This window comes from Momordica charantia, assembly GCF_013281855.1.
Source record: "Momordica charantia cultivar OHB3-1 chromosome 6 unlocalized genomic scaffold, Mcharantia_2.0 BLBB01000006.1, whole genome shotgun sequence".
NCBI lineage: Eukaryota > Viridiplantae > Streptophyta > Magnoliopsida > Cucurbitales > Cucurbitaceae > Momordica > Momordica charantia.
In genome coordinates this window covers 31,811,676-31,838,258 of record NW_028275164.1, presented here as the reverse complement: position 1 = coordinate 31,838,258, position 26,583 = coordinate 31,811,676, and the positions used below count along the sequence as shown (strand labels likewise).

Below are 26,583 nucleotides of genomic sequence, written 5' to 3'. Positions count from 1 at the left end.
TTCCTTTAATTTTTTAATATTTTCACTTTTAAAAAACACACTTTTTAAAATACAACACGTGAGGTATGGATTCGAACTCAAGATCGTTTGGTCGAAAATTGGTATCCTAACCAATTGAACAATGTTGAGTTTGTTAGAAGTACAAATAAAGTCTTACATTAAAGAATGAAGTGATTTATAGTATAATAAGATAGGACAATTATTTCATTGGACGATTATGTCTAAAGCATATAACACCGTACCATTAAAAAATAAAATAAACACTGGGCTTAAATAATAGTAATTTTGGTGTTTCCACAAAAAAAAAAAAAAGGTTCAATTTGATAAAAAGTTGGAACTTTTAGTCTAATGTAAGTTAGGAAGGTAAAGTTTGGAGTTAGGACTCGGTTGGAGAGAGAGATTACTTACGTGAGAGAGAGAGAGAGAGAGGTTACGTGAATGTGAATCGTCTGAAAAAATTAGGAAGAAGAACCCATCGCCGATACTCGAGTCTTTTCTCTCTATTTAGCTTCTTCTTCTCAAGCGGTGGCCTTCAATTGGCCTTCTCGTCCTCTACCTTTGGGGACTTGCAGTTCCGCCGGAGCCATGGTGGAGACGGACAACGTTGTCGATTCCCCAAACAACATTGAGGATGAAGTTGGGCGAGTGGTGGAGCAGGCGAAGGAGCTCCATGATTCTGCTGCATCTATTATCTCCAGAGCTACCACCGACGAACAGTCTCTCCGCCAGCGTGCTCTCTCTCTCGACTCCTCCATTCGCCGCCTTCGTTCTCTACTCGATTCCCTTCTCTCCAACAAGCTTTTGGACTCCAAGCTTGCTGACAAGGTACATCCCTTTCTCTTTTTTCTCTTCGCATTTCAATTCCCAATCTGCGGATCGATTCATTTCTTTGCTCTCTCTTCTCTCTTCTGGATGAATCAGCTGGAGGACGACTTGCAGAGAGCTAGATGTATGATGGCCGATGGAGAAGTTGCATCGTTTCTTCCCGGGAAGGCGCAGGGTTAGACTCCTTTTTCATTCATATTTCATATTTAGAGATCGTGGATTGCTGTCAATTTGGTTTTAGATTACGGAATTATGTAATTAAAAGGACGGTATCGGGATTAGTGTCTGAGTATGTAATTTGATGGCAGGGAGGTTCTTGCGGATGTTTCTGGGACCTATTAATGTGCGCGCCTCACGGAAAGACGTTCAGTTGAAAGTTAAAGAGGAGTATAACAGTTACAGAGTATGAATTTCTATTATGATTCGCATTGCACAATCTCACATCCTTCCCTTTAGTCGCAGGAGGCTTCCTCCATATATATAGATATTTCTTTTTTTTTTTTTTTTTTTTTTTGCAAAACCCCCCTATTGCATTGCATGCTTAATTTGCTTTGAACCTTGACCAAGCCTTTTTCTTCTATGGATAGTTCAATGATGCTTCAGATGGATCATATTAGTTAATTTTATTCCTTCCTCTAGCTTGAATGATGCTTCAGAAGGCCACAGAAGGAATGATGCTCAAGATTTCCGCTGGTACTGAATTAATTATTGCTTGCAAGACTCTTGTGGTTTTTCTAGCCAAATCTCCCACAAGTTGGCAATGAACTTGGATTTGTCTCACTTCCCATCTGACACCTTCTACTTCACTTAAGATACCTAACCAGTCCCTAGTTTCTCTCTCTCAATTAGGTTCCTCTCAAAGCTGTGAATACATCCATAATCCAGCCCTTGGACGCCTTCCATTCTTTCAGCTCAGTAGTCAGCTCCTACCAGCACAATCTTCTATTATTAATTAAATGTGGACGTGGGGATTCGAGCCTTTAAAGTGCCTTAATTTTTTAGCTTAGCTCTTAGCTCCTACGAACATAACTAGATTACTGTTTTATGCAAGGTTATCCCCTCTTGTTTTTTGATAAGAGTTATCCCCTTTTGTTAGAGCACATCTACGGTCCTGCTAACTGTCATAGAGTCTAAGGGAACTCCACAGGGACTTGTCAAGAGTTTTATCTTTCCCATCCTTCCCCCCTTTCTCCTCAAAATCTATGGTAGTTTTTTTTGTTTAATTTTATTCTTGCCAACAGTAAACTTCATCCTTCTCTAATGGACTAAACTACAGTTGGAAACGTAGTGGCTAGAAGACATTAGAGGGAAATGAAAACATAAATCACTTACTTGATTGTTCCATTGTTTGGCTGTTAAAAACTGGTGGCAGGTCCTATTTCAAGACTGCAATATCTCATGGGTGTTGGACAAAAGCACAAAGAATAACATTATTACTTCTATATAGAATCAAGTTCAAAGGCAAAGCCAAACTATTGTGGACAATTGTGATTACATGACTATCTCAGGAATTTGGTTCCATGGGAACTCAAGGATATTTGTGGATAAATTTACGGAGTGGTGTGAGGGGGTGGATGTAAAGCAACTTCTTGATGTTAATAAGTAATTACTACATGATATTTTTCTCAATTTAGGAGGTTCACGTGCTATTGGGTATTTTGTCCAAGACTCTTAATCAGGGTTTATTCATTTATTTACCATTGTAAACGATATTTGTGAGGATGTAGATTCCTTTGTAATTTTAGCTTGAGGGGAATTTCCTTATATCCCAGGGAGTTTGGAACTTTGAACTTATTGTAAGTTTTCAATGATAGACAAAGTTTGTTTCTCGTTTAAAAAAGAAATGGGAGGGGAAGGAGAGGAAGATGGAGAGTTGATGTAGAACCATGACAAAAGAGAATGTGATCCTTTTTTGAATACCCTGCATATCAAGTCTGGTTGTGTTGTTTGAATTGCTTGCTTGGAATTTGGCAATTGGAAATTGAGATTCTTATTGAAAAATTCCACACATCTTGTTCTTTCATCAAACTTAAAACTAAATTTTTTGAGTACCCTGCATATGCACATCTTGGTTTTATGTTTGAGTTGCTTGGAAATTGGAAATTGGGATTCTTATTGAAAAATTACTTGTATCATGTTATTTCATTGATCTGTTTTATTTCTCCTATAAACATCTCCATATCATGTGGTCTCTGTTCTCTTTCACTCTCTCTGTCCGGTCCGACTAGATTCATTGGAGTTTTCCTCTTTTTTATTTTTTTTTTTTTTTCCTCACTTCTTCCCTTTTCGCCAACCGTATACATTTCCTAGGGAAAATAATTCCTTGTCTGTTCTGTTTTCGAAGTGCACTCACTGTGATCTCTTTCAAGCAGGATAGAACTGCTCTTCTTTTTCTTCTTTTCCCATCAATGCTGCTTATTCTAAGAGGATGGATTTGGGATGGATGCTTGCCTGCATTTCCAGTTCAGCTGTACCAGGTATTTTCTTCCAAAATCAGTCTAGTTCTTGCTAATTGATGGTATTGTTACATATTAGATTTTATTCTGTACATGTTTTTGAGGTGGTAGTATAGTAAGAATTGTGGAGCTTTTCTTTTCTTTTCTTTTTTTTTTTGAAAAAAGAAGTAAGAACTGTGGAGCGAATACCTCGTGGTTTGCATGTACTTGGCATTCATCACTCTATTCTTCAAAAAATATTTGAAGTTTTTTATTTGTTCCAGTTCGGACTTCTTTTTTCTTGACACAAATATTATATTTATTCGATAATTTTATAAGATTAGGCACACCCCAATGCACAAGTCTCTTGATTGCCTCATGGCAAGAAGCAGCAAGCAGCGACAACACCACCTAAGTGCAGCAAGTCATTTTTATTAATAAATATAAATATTATATGCACTATGGTTTTCTAGAGTAAATAGAGCCCTAGGATGTCTAAGCTTTAAAGATCAATATTTAATACATCAAAAAGGCCATTAAAAAACAAGCGTAAGGGACCACTTTTATCTTTGAAACTTTTCAATTATCAATAAAAGGTCATTTATCTTTTTATTGCAAGTTTGATTGGTTGTTTGGAGCTCAAGCTATTGTTCGAGTCGATTGGCTTCAGTTTGGCTCGGCCTAGAGGGTGTAGGCCTATGGTGGAGGAGTTTTTTCTTCACTTGCCCTTTTGTGATAAGGGTCGTTTCTTGTGGCTTGCTCACTTATTGGACCTTTTGGGTGAGAGGAACCATAGAATTTTTAGGGGGGTGGGGAGATATTGGGAGTCCCAATATTTGGGAGTAGGTTTTTGTTAGGTTTCATCATTCATGTTCTCCTTTGGGCTTTGGTGTGTTAGAATTTTTGTAATTACTCTTTAAGCCTTGATTAGAGCCCTCTTTTGTCTTAGTTTGGCTCCTTCTTGGGGATTGGTTTTTTGTATTCCCCCTGTATTCTTTCATTTTTCCCAATGAAAGCTTAGTTTCAATTAAAAAATAAAAAGCTATTTCTCTTTTAAAAAAACAAAGTTTTTTAAAAAGTAATTCAATATCAAAGAATAGAAACAGGGAGTTGAATTGAAAAAAATACAGGCTAAAAGAGGGAGAACCAACAAGAAAACAGGCTCCTAAAAGTAATAGGGAAAAAACAAGAGAGGTTAGTTAAAAGGTAAAAAGGGCTGAAAATGTGAAACTTAGTAGTTGAGCTGAGGGTGAGGGGGGCTTAAGAACTAAAAGAGTAATGGGTGAAATGAACCTAACAGAAAAATGATCTCTCCAGTCTTCTTTCTCTCCTCTCGTCTTTGTTTCTCTTTTCATCATTGTGGCTTTGGCTTTTCAAAAATCAAACTGATGGATCGTCTACTAAGAACTACGTGAAGCATGGTGGCGTCAAATAGTGCAACTAGATGCTTAGTGGAGCATAAGGTGTTTGTGGTAGATTGGGACTCGAGAAATCGAAGCAAGCCTTTTCGTCTAGAGGAAAGGGGAGGAGCGGCGGTTTATATGTCAATCTAGATAAGGAAGAAGCACGCTGGTTGGTGGATAATATCTCTGATTTGGTCATATGATCGTTGAATCACAAGTTCTTAAGGAAATGGAGGAATGGAGAAACTGTGTGGTGGATACCGAAGCTCTCGAACAAGAGGGGAACAATTGTAGAGATTTTGAAATTGGAAGACAATGGGAAGAAGCAAAATATTGTGATACCAGCGATGGAGAACAAAGATGGGTAGGCAGCCTTTGTTGAGATGTTTAAGAAATATCAGGGATTGGTCTATGGTTGAGTGGAACTGCAGAGTTCAAACGCCCAAGCAGTTGGCACACGCAGCTTCGCTGAAGTAGTAAGCCAAAAAACAGTACGATGTGAGGAGAAGAAGGGCAAATGGCCAGAGTATTCCACAACTAACCCATGGTAAGTGCTAAATAGTGATTTTTATAGTACGCCATGGGAGGAGACTATTGTAGTAACCAGGCAGAATTTTTATGACGATCGACACAAAATCAAAGTAGTGTTTCAGTAGTTAATTCATGATATGTGTTAAACCCTTTCCACCCTAATAAGGTCTTAATGACCTGCCATGATCACGAGAAGGTGAGGTTGCTATGTAAGAACAAAGATTGGTGTACGGTGGGCAATTACATAGTGAAAATTCGAAGCTTGGAACAGTAGCCACCATCTCAGTTATACCTTCTCATGGTGGTTGGATAAAAATAAGAAAATGGAAGGAGGAGACCTTTAAATTCATGGGTGATAAATGTGGAGGGTTAATTAAATGCTCAGTCAAAACTGTTAATATGTGGGATCGTATGGAGGCTCTCATTAAAGTTGCTGCAAATTATTGTGGTTTTGTCCCAACAGAGGTCTCAATTAAGGATCATGAAGACATGGAAGTGAAGGTTCAAGTGACAACCACGTGGATATTATCTGAAGATCGAAGGGTAAATAAAAATAAGTCACTTTGAGAAGGGACAAAGGTGATAGAGGTGTTATCAGTCCTTGGAGATAGTGAGACAGAGGAGCCACCCTATGTCCTGCAGGATAAGGAAGAAAATTTGAATTTTGAACTAACTTGTATGCAACAGATGCCCATATAATGAAAAGGCCCAAAAGTCTGGATAAGTCATAAGCTAGATGGAAAAAATAAAGAAAAAGGTCCAAATTGGTAAAAGGAGATTTGTGTTCTACGAGTACAGATAAGGTCTCCTTTTCTGATAACGAGGATTTGTTTTTTCTCTTTTTCCCATAGTTCCCCTACGACTACTTCAGATAGGTCTGGTGTTGATCCAGAAGAGGAAGGACTTAGGTGCTGTGCGGTTGATAGTGACTTCTCTTCCTACAAACAATGTTGGATAGTAACTTCTCTTCCTCTGAAAATTAATTTCATCATTTTTAAGCCTATGGGATCTGTTCCCGTGTTAAAATAAGCATTTCCAGTTATCCTATTCCAAGATTCTCGTTTATGTACCCTAGATGATCTAATTTCAATGTATTTTTTGTGCTTTTTGTGGGGGATTTCTCACCTGCTCTATTATGTCTCTCTATAGCTTCACTTCTAAGTGAAACAAATTTATCCCCATTTCTTTTCTACTTAATTTTTGAAAATCTTGAGTTCTTGGCATTTATAGGCTTATCTTTTTAAAGTGAACCCCATCCCTCGAAAGACAACTTACATATTCATACAAACTCTAATACGCATCATTGTCCTTTCTAGGCATGGCTCTTGTTCCTATACACTGGATTGGCATTGCGGGAAAACATACTTAGAGTCAATGGTAGTGACATTCGTCCTTGGTAAGTGCACTACAATTTTTGCTTTCTTTGATATGTTGTTATTTATGGTTCTATTTTATTATTATTTTTTAATGGTATTATGATAGCTTTGGATGTTTAAGATTACAAGTTTCTTATACAATTTTTTTGATGAGAACCAACCTAGATTGGTCTAGCATGAGGACATGTGAAAGGCCCATAAGTTTCCTTGACACTCATGGGATATCAAAATTTTTTTTGATGAGTCAGATATCACATTTTTTTCTAATGAAAATAAAGTTCCATTGAGAATAATGGAAGTACAAAAGAGAAAAGGCTGCACAAGTGAAACCAAGCAATAAACCTAAACATTTACAAGAGACACTAACTATTAAGTAATTAAAACCTGATTCCTTTTTCAAAACAAAAAATTCTCTTACAGCAACAAAGCTCTACTCCCTTTCTCTCCTCCTCTCCCATCCCTCACCCTTCTCACTTCATCATGGAAATGGTTTCACTCCAATAATTTGATTTGCTTTTCATCTTCGTATGCCACCATCTCTCTTGGCATGAATGGCAACCTCCAAAGAGTTACATTTCCAAAAATTGCCTTGAATGGTCCTTCAAACTCTAATTGAACAAACGGTGATTGTATAGATCACATTTGCTCTTGAGGATCATCTTCTCGTTGCTTAACTGTAAATTTCTTTAGAGCACGCTACAACACCTTCATTTGGTTATAGAAGTCCTGGAATAAAAGAGGTTTGTTTGTTTTTTTTTTTTTGGGAGATTACAAACATTCGAAACTATGGGAGAGAGCTTTATGAAGTCTTCTTTAGAAGTTGTTGGTTCTTCAAGAGACTTTCTCAGGTGATTTTAGTTGGTGGCAGTCTAGGTTTTATGGGCCTGCTATCTTTTCCAAGTTGGTGGTGTCTTATTTGTAAACAAGCTTGTAAGGATATTGATCACCCTTTTGTTGCTTGCCTGAGTCCTGACTGCCATAAGCCTTTGGATTAGGATTTGTAGAGAATTAAGTGTGATTCGGGTTCTTCATTGCACTATTAAGCTTTCCCTCTCCAACCTCTTTGCCAACCAGAATTTAAGATAGTGAATGACATGTCGGTACAGGGGGGAATTTCGTTTTTCCCTTTGTTTCGACGACATGTCGGACCTCTAATTATATATATATATATATAAAAGACTACTAGCACTTTAGACAATTTCTTACCCAAGCCCAACTGAAGAGCCAATATCTTTGAGAAAGCTAGTGGTTAACAAAGGCATTTATAGGAAATCTCACATCTCCATTCTGTAACTTCCTCGATGTGGGATAGGCCTGACCCCAAGTTTCAAAGTACTAGCTCCCCTCCTCATCTTATCTCCTCTTCTCATCTCCTCTTCTCCCTTTCCCTCTCTCCCATTTCACATCTTTTATAATATTAAACTTTTATATATTTTAATCATTTTGTTTTTTATTTTATTTTATTTCAAATTATTTATTTTTATATATAATGTTTGATTATGAATCTCATAATTGTCAAAATTTGAAATAAAGAAATTATCAATAATTTTATTTATATGGGCATATTTTTCACAATTGTCTAATATTTGACTTAGTTTTATTGATATTTACATGTTTTGAAGAAAAATTTAGGGTGTGTTTGGTTGATGATTTGGGCACATAAATATGAAAACAAGAGATTTAATGAAAAGTATAGTTGTATTCCATGTTTTCAATATTTTCAAATGTGCTTGGTAGAAGATTTGGATATTGATTCACAATTTAAAAAATTATTCAATGTGTATTTAATAAATATTTGTAAACTAGTGATTGTTATCAACTAAATATTTAGTTCAATCTACAATATTATTAATTAATTTATTAACATATATTATAAATTTTGTACAATGTCTTATAATTTATAATATATTATATTTTACATGTTTTATAACAAGAATGAAATCAAATATTATATTTATCAAAGTTCTTATTTTTCTTTTTTTATATTTTTATATTTATAATGTAAATCTACATTTTTAAGTTTCAATTCAAAATCATTTTTTCTTTATTATGTCCCGTCAAACTCACTCTAAGTTGGATGTTTTAATTTTCACTCTTAAAAGTGGAGTAAAATCCACTTTAGTTTGGGTGTTCCCTGTTTTGAGAAATGTTCTAATGCGAACAATGTTGGTGTCAGACAGTATTTCATGGTGAGTCATTCGAACTTACAGCCATGCCAAATCAATTAATTTACTTCATAGCAAGCCCAGCCGACTTATTACTTAAAATCTAAAAAAACATTGAAAGCAAAAAAAATTATTGTTTTTAGAATTTTCACTATCTGGACCACAGAATCCAAAAACTGTTTTCAAGAATAACAGAATCCAAAAACAGCAATTAAAGAGGAGATTTCTGCCTGAACTTAGAGAAGAATGAGATATGGGAACAAATATGCCAAACCAATATTCACTGTTTTCAATTTTCGAAAACAAATATGCCAAACTGATATTTATTGTTTCCATTTGATTCATTGAGTATGAAAATAAGAAACATAATTTGGATTGCATACCAACTAGCATACCAACTAGGCCCTAAACATGCATGTGTTCTCTTGTCACTGCATCCATTACAAGTTACATTTACATATGGTGCTTAATACGATGATGTTTGTTCTATGGAAGCTTTAAACAATTCCATTTTCTCTATTTTTAAATATGGTCTAATGGATGGGATTTGTACTTCTATCAATGTTTTTGTGGTGTCTGGTATGGCACAGACATTGTGGTGAAATTTGTGAGCATGTTTTTGCTTGTGGATATATCATCACTATTATGCTATGATCTTGACCTTAGTTAGTCTCAAAGACATTATGGTGAGGGTTGTGAGTAATGCTTTTACAGGTGGATATACCATCACTATTGTGCTATGATTATGGCCCTTGTTAGTCTTACGTGGGAGATTAAAGGACAGCCTAATTGTGCCCAAAAACAGGTTTCTCTACTGTCATTACCTGCCTAATACATGCATACTCTATGCATTAGATTAATAGTATGGCTCAATCTTCTCCAGAGAGGTGTACAACTCTTCCTACAGTGGGCCATGATGCAAGGGGTTGCAATGCTTTTGCAAAATAGATATCAGCGTCAGAGGCTTTATACGCGGATTGCACTTGGAAAGGTGCCATTCGAGACTACATCCATATCACATTGAAGTTTATATCAATACGTTCTGCTTTATGTTGCATCACATTATATTACTGGAGCTCATTATCCCTACCCCGAAATCGCAAAATTTAAGCATCTAACGAGGCATGCAATGATAAATATTTATGAATTTTTCTTACGTTTCATAATTGATGGTTGCCGTTCTATCATTTTACTCATCTGTTGATTTCCCTATGTATTCTTTTTATTACTAGGCTAAGAGAATGGATGTCGTTTGGGGAGAAACAGCTGGTGTAGATGGTCAACTATGGATACTGTGTCCTATTCTCTTTATCTTACAGGTGATTTGAACTTTTAAACTCTTACCATCTGCCGAAGTTTTCTTGGAAATTAACAAACTACAAAATCAGCAGTGTGAAAAGTAAATTTCATGGGTGGTTGATGCAGAATTTTTAAACGTTTTAGGCAGATTTTCAGTCAGTCCAAACTAGTGCACTCTTCCCCGATTACCTAACACAACCCCCCCCCCCCCCCCAGCCTATTATGATTAGACTATAATTTAATTTATTACATTATGTGTGGCGTAAGAAGAATTTTGTTGGACTTTTAAGTGTCACTGAGAGATTGTTTTAATCTACCTTCCCAGATTTTATGGGTTATTTTTGGACTTTTGTTCAGTAAATTGTCAATGGTTCTCTTTTTACTGTTTACAAAATTGGTAGCACAGTGCGTCTTTGTTTGGTAAAGGGCATTAGCAGTCATAATTTGTATGGCCACCTGCTACATAATGGAACTCTAATGTGGGTTTTAATATCTTAATTTATAAGTGTCGATTTCTTAATAGGGCTTTGAGGCATATGTTGGCTTACTCCTCCTGAAGACTGCATTGGTCGGCGTGGTTCCTGAATGGCAGGTGATGTATTGAAAGTGTTTCTATTAGTTCTGATTCAAAACACTATTTCCAACTTGTGTAAAGACTCTGAACATGCTTAGACGCAAACTGATGGATAACATATGTTGTAGGTACTATTTTGTGGATTCCTTTTGGTTCTAATGGCGATCGGGAACTTCTCAAATACAGTGCAAACCTTAATGGCAAAATCAAGATTCAAGGCAAAGATGAAAAGAAGCAAGAGCAAGCAGGAATTGGCCCAGACCAGTTCTTAATACATAGCGTTGCTTTAATTGACAACTTAGGATCTATTCTTCACCTTTCCGGGTCTTGAACATGTTTTTCGAAGCTGAGCTGTGAGAATTGCCTTTCCTCTTCCCCCTTTCTATATCTTCTTTTTGACTCAATACACTTTTATCATGTAAAGTTGGTCTTGCATAGGTCCTTCCCTGGAGAAGTTGATGGAAGTGCAACTAAGCGCAGGACTCATTTTCCAGTTTCCCTTGTAACATTCTTCTTTTTTCTACTGCAGTTCATTGCGAGCTAGTGAGTTTTTGAAATGTCCTATCGAATGTCTTGTAATTTCAGTCGATTATCGTATTTAATTGTAATGGGAACAACGGTTCAGATGTTTACTGTATCAAAGCTTTTGGTATTTTGCTCTTTCCAATTTTCATAGGCTTAGCAAAATGGAAGCCTTAGTTCATTGCATGGAAGTATTGAGTGAGCAGGTTAAACCCTATTCCTAACCTATGGTAACTCGAATCAAAGTCTGCAGCACCTTTCCTTCAACTAAATCATGCAGGATTTCTGTGTCAATTCCCCATCTTCGAACATGATACGATAATTGATCACCAAGATCGAATGTGTAGCAAAAGAAAGTTCAGATCCTCCAGTTGTGCGATGAAAATTCTTGGGTTTGAACATTTCTGTCTCTGGTGCTGGCTTGGTTGGAGATTTAAGTAGACCTCCGCATTGAGCTAATGCCATAATCATTCTCATCCTCAATAGGTTTTACACTACTTGTGAATGGTGCTTATTGGACACTGCAGTCTTTGAAGTATTTAAAATAACGTATGATCTTTGCATTACAACTTCAATAACATATGATCTTTGAAGAAGTGAATGAAAAGTGTGATATTTCCTTGCTGGGTATAAGATATATTATTTCGGAGATGTAGATTATAAATTACTGGTAACAGGCTGGATCCTGGGAGCCCAGGTGATTTGGCACGTGAATCAACAGGTTGGCCCCCTCTTCTTTTGTAGTTTTGCCTTTGTTGGTATTTTTTTTCCCCTTTTTGTATTCTTTCATTGAAAAGCTTAAAACAACTTATTTAGAGTCGTTATGGTTCATGACTTTATACCACTTCTGATTTGGCGCAACCTAACAATTCACAACTCTTAGAGCGATATTGTTTTTCAAAAGTGTCATCTTCCACATTCAGTCCCTTTCAAAGATTATTCAATGTATAGAGCACTCTTAATGTGGGTGAAAAGAAGATTTCATAATCAAGAGCTTGTCAAATCATTTTCTTCTATAGTGATGATTAAATTGTCGATCCCCCGTCTTGTTAATCTTAAACACACAAAAGAAGGAAAAAGGGGGAAAAGAAAGAACCTTATTCTTCTCTTTATTTCTTTCACTAATTCATTTGCTGGGATTTATGTACTTTAATTTTGGACTCCATATTGAGCTTTAGTATGTTTAGCTCGTTATGGTTATCATTTATTAGTGAGTTGAAATTTCTTGCTATTTTTTTTCCCTTTGTTGAATATGAAAAATGTAGTGTGAGAAGTCAAAATTTAATCTCAGGAAAAGTAATATGTGTCTTATCCACCTAGCTTTATTCGGATTGGCGAAAATTCTCGCTATTGATTGGCCAAATTTAGCAATTGAGTTGAATTAATCTTAAAAGGATTGAAAATCAATAGAAGAACATGGATATAAATAATAGTAATAATAAATTTTGTCTATTTTAGTTTCGAAAAACACTATTACTTTTCTTTTTAATATTAAATTTCCTACTGTAAATTGTGGTCATGCTAATTACATCCAATGGACTCATTTACTGTAATATATTTGGAGAGGAAGTAGAAAATCTGAGGAAAAGCTATAAAGGCAAGTTTATTATTTCTCTTGAAGCCTCTTCTTAAAGATTTGGAACAAGTTGGGGATTGAATTCTCAAATTATTTTTGAAAAGTCCAAAAAAGGAAATGGGTTCTGTCGCTTTGCTTGTTTTATTTTGGAAGGAAAAAGTAGAAGAAGAAGAAGTTATTTCAGAATATAGAATGTGTCCAATGGAATCTAAACCTTCAACAAGTTCTTTTGGGCTAAATGAACAAAGATTAAGGTATATATCAATCTTGGTTGAGATATCGAGATCTCAATTTTACAAATATATCAATGAATACATAGTATCAATGTCGATGAATTTCCATTGATAATAAGTTCTTTCTACTTCTTAAAATTATATTAGCAGTGACCGATCGATGATATATTTTATATTTCATTGATATTTATATAAGATTTTGAAAATATCGATTATTCTTAACACCGATGTTGATTATTGAAGTATATACTGTCACATCCATGAATATTTTAATTATTTTTGGTTGAGAAAGAGATGGTTGAGAATGTAAATTATGAAAACAAAAAGAAGGAAACTTGATGATGGAAAAGCAAGTACTTTTGGATATGTAAAAAGAAAGAAATTAAACGGTATAGTTTTTCAAACTCATGTACTTGTTAGAGACTAGCTTGGTAAGTAAGAAAGTACAAGAAACAAATAAAAATTCCCTCATAACTTTTTTTTGGGTTGGTTATATTCTCAAATATCATAACAATAGAGAGGAAAAGAGAGAGAGAGATGATAAGGTGGAAGAAACTACGTGAAGAAAGGATTCTCATTTTATCCTTTGGTTCATACCTGAGGGATTCTTAAATTCACTACTTGTATTTTGGTTTAATTATTTATGTTTATGTTAATGAAGTTTTAGAAATTATTATCCATTTCTCTTTCCCCTCGTATAGAGATAAAAGGTCTTTGTGAACCGTGATAAAAAAACGTTTATTTAGCTTCCTCTTTTTGTATGTTTCTCACATACTATTTGAATGAATGGTTTGTCGTTCTTTCAAAAAAAAAAAAAAAAAAGAAGAGATAAAATTTTAGGTCATTTCGTGATCTCTTCGGAGCAACTTTAGAGGCATATGGCAAGATTTTCTCGCTGCATCGAGATAACTTTATGTTAGGATTTAATATGCTTATTATGACTAATTACTGGTAAAAATTTAGTAATTAAAAAATTCTTATTAGTCTTCCAATTTTTTCTAAAGTATTGTTTTTAGTTCAAAGTTATGAGCATATAATATATATATATATATATATATATATATATATATTAACCTCTATATTCGAAAATTTGGTCACAATTCTTGACAGCTATATAAACTTCTAAATCTCTTTTATTCCTCACATAATCTCTTAATTATCTATAACTAATTTTGTTCAATAATGGTGAGTTATCCAAATATTGAAAACTCTACAAAATTTTTAATAATTAGTTCCAAATTAAAGGTAATCCAACCTTTAATTTCCAAATAATCTTGTCTTAGTACTTTTATAATTTACTTTGACAGTGATCTCTAAGGTTTGTATTTATTGAGGTCAAGACACGGTAAGGGTTTAAAAAAGTAATTTGAGATGGGTTGTGTCGTAGACCATTTATATCAAAAATTTTCCTATAAGATATGTTAGCTTAAGACTAAAAAGGTGAGAAATTTAAATTAAAGAAAATTTTTTTAATTCTAATTTAAAAGAATAATTAAATAATTATAAACATTATATTCTAAGATACTTTAGAGAACGATGCATATAACATCGTTCATAGATCTCGATGTAATAATATATAAGTTATCTTCTAAAAGGAGAGATAACACATATAAATTTCATTTCTCACTAGGTTGAAGAATAGTAGTCCCCTATCATACTACAAAATTGAAGCTAGAGAAATTTTAAAAAGCTTATAAAAAAATACAATTATCCATACTTCCAACCTAGTCTAAGTCCATGTGCATTAGTAGATTCATTGTTGAAGCCTATACTTAGGCTCTCAAATTTGTTAGATCAATCAAAGGAGAAAAATATTTTCATAAAATCAAATATGAAATCAATGGGAGATTGGGTGGAAAATAATATCCAAATAAATAAGGTATTTATCCATATGGCTTGCGTTGAACGCTCAAAACACGTTGGTATTAAATTAACAAAGTATTTGAACCATTTGTTAATAATTATATTATTGTATACTTTTATATGATGTATTACTTGATAAGAAGAATATCCAAGAGGAAGATTTGTCTTTCTTTTTTTAGATGTAGGAGTGGGAATGAAACATTTAATCTTAGAGAACGTAAGAAGATATTATTTAATCCATTCATCAACTTTATGCTCTAACCTGTTTAATTTTGACTTTTTATAAAATAACCAATCTTATATATATATATATATTTTGAAACAAATATGTTCATTTAGACCAGTTTTTTTTCTTCAACAAATAATATATGAACTCTTCAAAGTATATTCATTTGGTAGGTTAATAAAGAAAACTCCTCTAACTAAAACCAAGTGGAATTTGTCCTCCATCTAGACCAAGTGATAATAAAAGTTATCCTCCAATTACCCCATCTTTGGGGTAATTCTTAATGTGTAATCCAAGCTAATGAGATGTATAATTAGATTAAGAAATTATGGCCCGTAAACTTAATTTACATAGATAATACTTCTGGCATTACTACAAAATTATGACCAAGTGCTTGATTTAACTTTTAAGAAGTCTTGACCAATAAACAATGTTTAAATCAGCATGAGATTGCAAGTGATTGTTCAATCATATAGAAAAGCATAAATTAATTTTATAGAATATGCCATAACAATAATATATCAATTATATACAAAATAATAAATATGATTTCCAAATTTTGAAACAAAAAACCATAGATCCATTGTGAAGTTCTAAGCTCAGTTTTTTAAGCAAAATACAGTGACTAATTGTTATATAATGAGTGAGACTTACAATATGAAAATTATATATATTAAAAATTAAAATTTCAAGAGTGAATGTAAAAAGTTTGGTGAAGTTTTCCATATTGAAATTATTATAACCATATTAGTAGGATTTTGAAATTTTCTTTTGACTGATTTTTTTCTTTTAATTTCATCCTTTATATATTATGAATTATATATCTTTTTAGTTAAATCCTGCCAATCACCAAATAAAAGAATGGCATTAATTTTATGTTTCAAAAAATGGCATTTTCGAAAAATAGTAATTATTTTTATAAGGTTGTCGATTTCTAAAATATAATAATATTTCAATGAACCAATTTTCTATAATAACAAGTAATTAATTTTGGGTCAAGTAATTTACTATGTGCGAAAAGGTTTTAATTACAAATCAATTTGATAAATTGAAAGAATTAAGTCAAATTATAGGATAAATTATAAAAATATTCTCTAATTTTTTATAGTTGTATCTAAACCTCAAAATTATTCAATGACATATCCTTAAGTTTTAAATCATAATTATGTCTGTTATAATCGTTGTTAATAATAATAATAGTATATCAAATGTTAATTGATTTGGCAAATGAATCTTTACATTGTGCAAATAAGACTGAGTTATTACAAATCTCCACTCCCACTTTTTTTTTTTTTAATAGAAATCTCTACCCGGCTTGTTCTATTAAAAAAATTAAATTGAATTAACTTACTTTTGATAGGTTATATATTTAGTATTTATACGGTTTTATTGCTTACATCATGCAAATTTAGTTAATTTTTTGTGTTGATATTTTTAAGAACGAAAAATTCAATTCGTTCGTGGGTTAAATGGATTTTTAGTCAGTTCAATCCAAACCGTATTAAACCCCCTCTCGCTCACCCCTTCGCCTCCCATCTCCCTCAATCTCATCTCACCTCATTATCTTTGATTTCATTTGTCAATGCTGTCGCTTGAATCTCTCACGATTTTCATTTCATCTCTGATCTCTCCGACGTCATTGCTCACAACTTTCATCTCCAACTGTGAAGAACTTAGGGTTACTATGCTCTTGATTTTCGAGGAGGAAAGAAGGTGAAGGACCGTCGATTTTCCTTGCTTGCAGAGCTTCGATCCTAGTCTTTTTGGCTTCCATGGAAATGATTCAAATATATGCACGGAAATTGAGATGAAAATTGGGGCTAGAGATAGATTTTCCTTCTCGGCCCGCGATGATGCCTGCCCCATCGCATCCCGACTCTTGATCCGACGATAGGCTGGCCCAGATAACCAGATTTCCTAGATGTAGAAGGATTCGAATTCCACAATTACAGAGGAGATCAGGATTGGATGCTCACAATACCCTACAATTTATACTGATCCTAACTTAAGCATCGGAGGCCAATGTGACAGGAATCATACCGGTTTTAGTGTTTTTTTTGTTTTGGAGGTCTCGTCAATCTCTTAGTGCGAATTTGGCGGAATCCCAAGAGACCAAATTTCTGCATCAATGTTGCTCTTGCTAGATCGAGTTCTACTTCCATCGCCAAAATTGTGATTTGGTCTCTAATTCTCTTGTCCTCTCGCTTTTTGATTTGATTCCTATTTAGCAACTGCATTTGTACGTGTTCCAGTTCATGTAGATGGCTTTTGTCTCCTGTAATACTAATATTAAATGGAAAAAGTAACCAATGACCCAACACAACCCAACTTAAAAATTTCCATTGGTTCCCACCCGAATTTATGAGTTGGTCCAAAAAACCTTCAAAACCTGGCCCAACAACCCATGATCACCCCTAATTACACTTATCAAAATAACATAAACTATAAGTTAACGTGATCATAAGCAAGTAAATTATCATAAATCTGTACTTCAAGGCAAAAAAAAATCATGATAAATCTTATAAAAAGTACAGCAAAATTAATAAATAATAGGTCCCACCCGCTTTTTCTTTTTTTCCTAAAAACCATCCGTATTTAATTAATCACTACATAAATGAAATCACACCAATTCTTAATCCCGAAGAAAAGAAAAACACACACACACACACACACACACACACAACACATGGGAAAAGAAAAGAAAAAAACGGTTGCCAACAAAATATCACTATTTTGCAACTAAAGTTTTGGTGTTGTAAAAATATATATTGGGGAGACATTAGAATGTGGATCCAGTAGACATTACATGTGATTACAAAAGGGAATACTGTGTGTATATCACATGGCCCTGTGCCTGTGGCCACTTTCTCAAGGAACACAAAATTCAATTCTATTATTCAAACAAAAAAAAAAGAATAATTTGACGATATATAAATATAATTTCTAAGCATCCTCTTTCTTAAAGCTGCAACTTCCTTTTAACTCAGAAGAACATTGGTATTATTATTATATAAAAGATGATCATATATAACTTACACAACAACAACAATAATTAATAATATCACAAAGTTATTCAGCAAAAGAATGAAATAATACAAATCTTGATGAAGAATATGACAATGACATGAAAGAAATTTTTTTTTTTTTTCTTTCTTCTTCTTCTCCATCTCCTACTGAATTTTGACTCCAAACTGAAAGAGTTCGTTTATTTTTTCCCCTCTCAAATTTAATACAAGAATTGAGAAGAATATGATAAATAAAGAAAATTTCAACAGTAGTCAAAAGCATACGATCTTGATCTATATGCTGGTAGCTAGACACAAAGAAGGCAGAAAAAGGGAAGAGTATGAGAAATTAGAAAAGACTGTATCTCGGCAATGAAATTTTCTGGGGAAAAAAAATGGGATTGTAAAAGAAAATGGGTTAGGAATTGTTTTGGTGTAAATAATGAAACAGATGATGTGGTTTTTGTGTTGTTTATGGAGATCATGAGGGATTTGGATATAATAATAAATATCAAAGCATTTTAATTAATTTTGTGAGCTCACAGTACTATTGAACCACCGCCATTGATGGAAACTCACTCCCAACGCCATTGGAGTTCCCCACATTTCGTCTCTGAAACTCTATCTTATAATCCATACTATTCCTCTTTCCCTCCGGCACGTCGTCGCCGCCGCTGCAATAGTCGTCATCATCGTCTTCTTCGTCTCCGTTGCTACCGGGTTGTGGTACAAAGTGTGGGCGTTGAGGGTGATGATGCTCATCATCATAAAGCTCTTGCAGCTCCATCAACTCATTCACAATGTCTTCTGGCTTCAAATGCAGAAGCATAGTCGGAATTTATTCATAGAGGTACATTAATTAATACATAAAAAAAATTAAGCTTATAGACGAAACACTACTTCTAATGAATTTACCTTCGTGGGCGCGGGTTCTTCCGTTGGTTCTCCAAAGAGGCTGGCGGACAAATCAGCAGTGGCAGTGTTGTGTGGTTGAGATTGTGGAATTGGAAGAATGGGTGAAGATGGGGTTGTACTGGCAGTAGCGGTAGCGATGGCGGGAGCGTCGGGAATAGTAATAATCTTGCTCCGGTAGAGGGCGTCGAGTTCGTCGAAATAGGGGCAGGTTTTGGAGTCGTGGCGGCGTTTTTTGTTGCTGTCCTTGACCTTCTTGAAGTACTTGTTGATGTTCTCCCATTTCTCTTTGCATCTCTTGGCGCTCCTGTTGTAGCCCATCCGGTGCATTCTGGCGGAAATCTCGTCCCAGAGTGGGCCCTTGGGGCCCGTCTCTTGGTACCGCGGCTCCAGCCCACCACGAAGCTTTATCAGAGCCAGAACTTCCGGCTTCGGCCACCGGGAAGAAATGGGCTCCGAGGAGGACCCCCCGTCTCCCCCATGCTGCTGCTCGTAGTGCTCCATTTGGAGAAGGGCCTGTGGCGCTGGAGCTGGCATAGGCGCAGGCGCAGGAGCAGGCACAGGCAAATCATGGTGTTGTTGTTGTGGGGCAGAAGGGGAAGGGAAATTGATTGGTGGTTGCGGTAATTGAAGGGTTTGGGCAGTAAATTTCTGAAGAAAAGCAATAATGGCAGCATCTCTTGAGGCAGAAATTGTACGGTCTTGAGCCACGCGCTCCTGCTCGCGGCTGAGCCTGGCCATTTCCTGCCTCTTCCACGTCTCTTCTCTGGCGATTCTATCCTGCTCCCTCTTCTCAATCGCTTCCAGAAACTTCTGCTGCATAACCTCCTGCTTCTGCATCACTTCCTTCATCAGATTCTCGAAAAAACCCATCATCATCCTGTGCCTTCTCCCCGATGACCCCCGCCGCCGCTTCCGGCTCGTCGAGGGCTCCCCCTCCAGGTCCACCGCATCCAACTCCTCCTCGGATCCCGTCGATGACGACGAACTGTTCGACGAAATGCTCACGCCCCGTGCGGCTGCCGCAGGAGTGGCGAACACTCCGATTCCGACGGGGGTTTCCGAGGAGGAAATGGTGGCGGCGGCGGGGGGAATTTTGAGGGAGGAGATTGGGGTTGGGTTGCTGATCCCGAAGGGAACGGGCGAGGGGAGCGACAAAGAAACTGGGACGACATTGGGAGTAGAGGCGGCGGCGGTGGCGTTGTGAAGGGCTTCAAGTTGGGTGAAGAATTTGTAAGTTTTGCCATCTTGGCGGCCGCCTCGGCCTTCTTTGGTGCGCTTGTAATATTTCTGAACGTTCTCAAATTTCTCTTTGCATTTCTTCCCACTTCTGCCGTATCCTACCTCCCCTAGCTTCCTGCGCAATAATTAAACCGTACAAAAACAAAACCCAAAACTGCACCATCAAAAATGAGATTTCAGAAGAAAACTAAAAAGACCGAGTTGCCCTCTCTCTCTCTCCAGGCAGTAATTTCCGTTTCTTTCCAATCGTGTACAATGGAGATTGGGTGTGTTTGAGTACATTGTATATGAATGAATACACTGTCCAGAGAAATTTAAAGAGGAGGGTGGAATTATTCTCGGGATTTTAATTTTCTTTCCTCGATTTCATAACCAAACTTAATTGCGGTTGTTTTTGTAAATTAATTAATTTAATTTTGGTGGTGGGAGGTTTCATGCAGTGGATCGATCTGTGTTGAAAGAAATTGAAAATCATGAATTCTGAATTGATTGGATTGGAATTTTACCTGGAGACCTCTTCCCAGAGAGGGCCTTTGAGAGTGGCGTCGCGGAAGGCGGAATCCATGTCGGACCTAATCTTGAGGAGCGCTAGAGTTTCTTGACGAGGCCAGCGATTGCCGGCGGCGGCGGTGCGGTCTGCATCGTCGGCGCCGAGACGGATGAGGTCGTCGTAACTGAATGAGGAAGGTGCCGGCGGACGGCTGCTAATGGGGGAAGCAGCTTCGACTTGCTGGGAATCGGTCATCCCCTCGGGCGGCGTGGTGACTCCGAATCCCGATCCCGATCCCGATCCTGATCCTCCGGCGCCGGCCCCTTCCATGTCTCCACTTGTTTGGTTTCTGGATTTGAAGGGCAATGGAAAGGAAATCAAATTGCAGGGAAGGCGTCAGAAATGGGTAGAGTTGTAGTTGGAGCTCAATTCGCTGGTTCCGGTCTCCATTCAAGAAGAGAGAAATTGAGCGACGGGGAGAGAGAGAGAGAGAGAGAGAGAGGAGAATGAAGATGGTGGGGAGTTTAAGGATTGAGAGAAGGGGCAAAAAAAAAAAAAAAAAAAAGGGAGAGCGCAGTAGACAGCTGGAATTAAAAGAAAAAAGAAAAAGAAATGGAAGACAGAAAGTGAATTCCTACGAGTTAGTGCTATAAAAGAAGTTGAGATTGGGATTAATAAAATAAGAGAGTTTAAGAGAGAGAGGGAGAGGGCATAATGATTGTGATGGGAACAGCAACAGGAGTACAGCGCACTGAAGTTTCTCTCTGTAAAAAAGTTTATATTGAGATGAGGATGAAGATATGGTTATTTTTGTGGGATGGAGGAGGAGGATGATGATGATGATTAAGAGAGAGAGAGAGAAGAATGTGCGTGTGAAATGATGCAACAGAAGAGATGCTGGGTTGCGTTGACACCCGCTCGCTCGCGCGCGCTCTCTCTCTCTCTCTCTCTCTCTCTCTCTCTCTCTCTCTCTCTCTCTCTCTCTCTCTCTCTCTCTCTCTCTCTCTCTCTCTCTCTCTCTCTCTCTCGCTTTGCAACTAATAATTTTATTTTATAAAACACAAACGCCCTTCTCTCACTCTACTTCGCTACTTTCTTTTTCCTCTCGCTTTGCAACTAATTTTATTTTAAGCTAAACGCATTATAAATTTTTTTGTTAAAATATAAATATTTTGACTCACAGCTAAATCTCTTTATTGTCGTTAAAAATTTGACAATTTATTTTTTTTTAGAACAAAGTCTATTCTTTTCTAATATTTAATGATAATAAAGACAAGATTAATCCTCGCTAGTCAAATATTTTTTTTTAAAATGATATTTCAACTTTTATAATTTTAACTTTTGTTCATTTAGTTCTTATATTTTTGAAAGGTGTGTTTTATCTTTGTATTTTTCCAAAAAGTGATAATTTTGTTTCGATAGTAATTTTAGACGCTTCACTCACTAAATTTGTTAAAATGTAGTCATAAATTTGTATTTAAAGGTTTTCATTGTGTATAAAATTTTTGTTAAGCTTTTGTGAAGATCACAACCAAAACGGACGTTTTGAACAAAATTTCAAAATATATAAATTATAATAAACTAAAATAAAAATAGTATTTAAACTTATAAATAATTAAATTTTTGTGTAGATAAATATTTAAGTCTCGATTCTTGCATATTCAAACATAGCTTTAACATATAAGGAAGTTGTTACCATCCTAAAAATCGACCACCCTAACAATTATTGAACTAATAAAAAAGTTCTTGATTCTAAAACTATAATCCATAACAATTTTTTTATTTAGTTTTCAAAATTTAATTTAATTTTTGAAAATATTTGTAAAAAGTAGATAACAAACCAAATACATATATAAGAAACTGACAAATTAATTTTTTTAAAAAAAAGTAACAAATGATTATGAAACAGATGAAGAAACATTAATTAATTGTTCAATTTTGGTCTCTAAAATTTTTTAATATTCATCTTTATTATTAATTAAAATTTTTTAAATATCTATTTCAATTATTTTAGTTATTATTTTAACTATGTTTTAAATAGTTTAACAAATTGATGGGGGTAGCTTCCAAATAGGTGCATGTTATATTTATAAAAAACACACACTTTGAAAGTTCCCAAGTCAAAATGGTTAATTAAAAAAATAATAAAATCAGAGTAAAAATAAAAAGTGGATGGATGTAAATATGATTTAAATGATAAATAAATGGAAATATGGGGATTAAAAAGAGAAATAATCAGAGACTTCGCGGAGTAGGGTAGTAGCATAGAATTAGATGATTTGACCTAACGAAGGAATGGTGGTGTCGGCGTGGCCTCCCATAATTGGATTTTACTTTAACTTTTACCAAAAATTGACAGCAGAGGAGCCTGCCCCAATTCCTCACAGATTCCCTCTCCTTCCCATGTATACAAATATTTTTTTTAATTATTTTATTTTCTCTCTCTCTCTCTCTTTTTTTTTTAGCAAATTTTGTTTATTATTATTGTTACTAAAAAGAAAAAGAATATGGACATAAACACGATGTATTTAAAACCATGCAAAGCACAGAACAAACATTAAGAATAATAAGAGGGAGAGAGCACATGTAGCGCACATTATAATTATAATTTCTCAAAACTTAAAAATCGAAACCCAAAAAGAAAGGGAAAAAAAGAGATAATAGAAAAAAAAAATCATCTAATTTCAGGGAAATCACGTTCCCATCTATCCTTAAACTTTAAAAAGTATTTGGTAGATTGTTAAAGTTTTAATTTTGTATATAATAGGTTGAATATACTTTCAATTTTAGGCCTAATAAATTTATGGCTTATTTGACTCTTTTTTTGTATTTACAAATTGATATGGATGATAGGATCCTCACGTTTTAATTTTGTGTCTAATAACTTCGACAAATTTAAAAATGATAGAAAGTTCGTGGACTTACTATACACTTATAAACTTTATGTAACTACTAGACACAAAATTGAAAATTTATGACATATTAAATATTTTTTAAAAGTCCGAGAATTTATGTAGACACCGTCACTAAAATTTAGGAACTAAACTTATAATCTAATTTTTTTTAATTGTTAGTAGTAATAAATAAGTTAAGTTACAAATTTAATTAGTAAACTTTTAAGATATTGTGTGTCTAATATATTCCTTGGCTTTATATCACGTGTAAACTTATAAATACATGTCTAATGAGTCCTTGAATTTTAAAATTTGTCTGATGAGTTCATAAACTTTTAATTATGAGTTCAATAAATCATCTAACTAGTGACACATTTTTTTTAAATTCACAATTAATTTGTGTCCTATAGTATCTTTTTTTTCAATTTTGCACTCAATACATCTATGAATTTAAAAAACAAAATTGATAATGTACTATTTTCAAAGTTTAGGTATTTATTAAACACAATTAAAAAGTTTACCAAGCTATTAGCCTTTTGATATCAATATTGATGGATGTTTGATTTTGGAAAATGATCAAGGTCGCAAAGGTCAGATTGACAAGTTGACTAGCTGACAAAGTTGAACGGCGAATGAGGGACTTGCAAAACAGAGACAGTACTCTGACCTCAAGTCTATAGTTGTCCAATCTAAACTCAAAGAAATATAGTTTCGCAAACTTGAAAATTAGGCATGAGAACTCTATTTATATATTGGTTGGGCTTTCGACAGGACCTCAACAGCTCTCCAACCTCCCCAAAAAATCGTAGTGTAGTGTACGTGTTGTCAAATATTTATTTTAGAGGTTTGCGCTTGCTGAAACTAAATGAAGGTCGACTCGACTGTTAACTCAAGCGATCGAAGGTCAACTCGACATGAAATAGAAATATGGCTTGCAACTGATGATATAGATTCGGCCGATCGGGAGAGGTTCGAGCTATCACATGTGGTTACATGGCAATGGATGTTAAAGAAGTGAAATTTACCGGAGGTGTGGATGGGATAATTAAGTTTTAGAAAGTAAAAAAGGTTAAAAAGGGAAGGGTAGATGTGAGGAGTTTAACGAAGTTGTCGGAGGATATTAAATAAGGTGCACGTGATGGGAACTCGGAAAGAGGATAGAACTAAACTCAAGTGGGGTTCCTCAATTTTAGCCTCTGCAACCAAATGCCAAATCCAATCCCACACTAACCTAAATTTTTTTTTTTTTAATTCTATATATATATATAAATTAAAAAAAAAAAAAAGATCTAATTTGACAGCGCATAAATCCTGTACCTATTTTCCTATCCTTTTGCCTCTCTCTCTCTCTCCATCGCTTTCTCTCTTTTAAATCTACATTTTGCATTGCACATCTGTATATACAATTTTTAGGTAACATTTTATCCAAGTTTTCTCTAAAGCCAAAAAAAAAAAAAAAAAAAAAACTATTTTACTTATTTTACCGTTGTTTATTTCTGATTTATTTTATCCTCAGAAATAAAAACAAAACTATGTTGGGTAATATTTTTAATTGGGAAAGGAAACATAAACATATTTGGTAAATATTTATTGTCTATAGTTCTCTGAACTTTTAAATTTAGAAAAGTAATTTTCTTTTTAACTAAATGTTCAAATTTGTTTAATTGAGTCAAATAAGGATGAAATAATGTTTTTATTTACATTTTAGAAAAAATAGGGAATAGAAAATAGAAATAAGGCCCCTTTAGTATGGTTCATGTTGGATGTTTCTCTATTTCATTTTTTATAAAGAAAAATAGAATTGTATAGCCTCCAACACACAGGGGTTCAAAAATGACAAAACAATGTTTTTGTTTATGTTTTGGAACAAATTGGAAATGTGAATAAGAAACAAAAAACTTGTTCTCGTTGTTTCCAAAATTTTTCATATACTTTTGAGAATGTTTCTATAGAAATGAGAAACAAAAAACATAAATAGTTGTCAAATGCTTAAATTAAGCAGAAGCTTCTTTTTTTTTGTCTCCAAAATTTTTTATATACTTTTAAGAATGTTTCTAAAGAAATGAGAAACAAAAAACATAAATAGTTGTCAAATACTTAAACTTCATAATAAAATTGGAAACAAGAAACAAAAAATTGGAACCTTACCAAATGGGCCCAAAGAAACTTGATTATGTGTTATTTCCAAAATTTCTACATCATTTCTTAAAAGATTTCTTAAAAAATGAAAAAATATAAACAAAAATAGATAACTAAACGCTTATATTTCTCATAAACTAGAAACAAGTCCTTCATTTACTTTTACTTTCTACTTCTGTCTATTTTGGTTCATTTACTTTTCAAAAGTATTTTAACTCTAGTCTATTTTTTAGTCCATTAGATTTAAGAAATAATTATGTTTGGTACATGTTTGCAAAATTTTGAATACAATTTTCACCTACAATAAAATCTCTTTTATACAAAGTCGGAATAATAATTCAAGGAATTTATTTACATTTCGATTGAAATTGTGATTGGACAAATGAGATCGTTAAAGTGTAAAATGGTAGACCAATCCAGCTGGGTGGTTCAATTGGATCGGATGAATAATGAACAGGGGAAGGACGAGATTTTGACTCGAAGGATTGAGGTGAAAGTAACTTGCACAAAGAGAGAAAAGAGACATCACTGTGTGGTGCCAACCTAACATACTCCGACAATACTTAAAACAGTGAATGAGCTTAAAAGGAGAAGAAAAGAGGATGAGTCGTGAGGCATAGGATAAATTGATGTTTTGAAAGTATAATAACTAAAATGAACAAAAATTTAAAATACATGGACCAAAATTGACGTTTTAAAAGTATAACATAATTTTTAAGATTAAAAAAAATCTTAAAAAGGATTACATTTCAAACGAGGTTGAAGGTTCATCCATGCAACTTTAAATGAGATGATATATTAAATTATCAAACGGCTTAATATTAGATTATTAATCTAAGTTCTTAATTACAATTTTGATTCAGCATACTTTAA

General features: G+C 34.5%; 2 protein-coding genes across 4 annotated transcripts; one reads left to right on the top strand and one right to left on the bottom strand.

The window, feature by feature from the left end:
* Positions 1-375: 375 nt before the first annotated feature.
* On the top strand, positions 376-11,268 carry LOC111026046 (uncharacterized). Of its 2 annotated transcripts, XR_015791641.1 has the most exons (11): positions 376-825; positions 922-1,000; positions 1,134-1,228; positions 3,198-3,302; positions 6,511-6,590; positions 9,450-9,540; positions 9,619-9,726; positions 9,968-10,054; positions 10,558-10,626; positions 10,737-10,961; positions 11,047-11,268. XR_015791641.1 is itself a non-coding variant. In XM_088125509.1 (10 exons), the coding sequence occupies exons 1-10, from the start codon at positions 586-588 to the stop codon at positions 10,878-10,880; spliced, it is 1,098 nt and encodes a 365-aa protein (XP_087981635.1). In that variant the 5' UTR covers positions 376-585; the 3' UTR covers positions 10,881-11,268. The 2 variants fall into 2 exon arrangements, 1 of the variants encoding a protein (XP_087981635.1); XM_088125509.1 differs by having other exon boundaries at positions 10,737-11,268.
* A 6,809-nt stretch (positions 11,269-18,077) lies between these two features.
* Positions 18,078-21,578, bottom strand: GTL1 (GT-2-like 1). Of its 2 annotated transcripts, none has more exons than XM_088125933.1 (3): positions 20,694-21,570; positions 18,949-20,302; positions 18,078-18,844 (listed from the first exon to the last, which is right to left on the bottom strand). In XM_088125933.1, exons 1-3 carry the CDS (start codon positions 21,005-21,007, stop codon positions 18,581-18,583), a joined length of 1,932 nt encoding a protein of 643 aa, XP_087982059.1. In that variant the 5' UTR covers positions 21,008-21,570; the 3' UTR covers positions 18,078-18,580. The 2 variants fall into 2 exon arrangements, with proteins under 2 accessions (XP_087982059.1, XP_087982060.1); XM_088125934.1 differs by having other exon boundaries at positions 18,690-18,840; positions 20,694-21,578.
* Between the last annotated feature and the right edge of the window lie 5,005 nt (positions 21,579-26,583).

What these genes read in the sequence shown, in the direction of transcription:
- LOC111026046 (XM_088125509.1), top strand. Translation starts at nt 586, where the DNA reads ATGGTGGAGACGGACAACGTTGTCGATTCCCCAAACAACATTGAGGAT. An exon ending in TTCCAGTTCAGCTGTACCAG is followed by an intron (nt 3,303 to 6,510) that starts GTATTTTCTTCC and finishes TGTCCTTTCTAG; the next exon opens with GCATGGCTCTTGTTCCTATA. An exon ending in GCGTGGTTCCTGAATGGCAG is followed by an intron (nt 10,627 to 10,736) that starts GTGATGTATTGA and finishes CATATGTTGTAG; the next exon opens with GTACTATTTTGTGGATTCCT.
- GTL1 (XM_088125933.1), bottom strand. Translation starts at nt 21,007, where the DNA reads ATGGAAGGGGCCGGCGCCGGAGGATCAGGATCGGGATCGGGATCGGGA. An exon ending in CTCTGGGAAGAGGTCTCCAG is followed by an intron (nt 20,303 to 20,693) that starts GTAAAATTCCAA and finishes ATTATTGCGCAG; the next exon opens with GAAGCTAGGGGAGGTAGGAT. An exon ending in AAGAACCCGCGCCCACGAAG is followed by an intron (nt 18,845 to 18,948) that starts GTAAATTCATTA and finishes CTGCATTTGAAG; the next exon opens with CCAGAAGACATTGTGAATGA.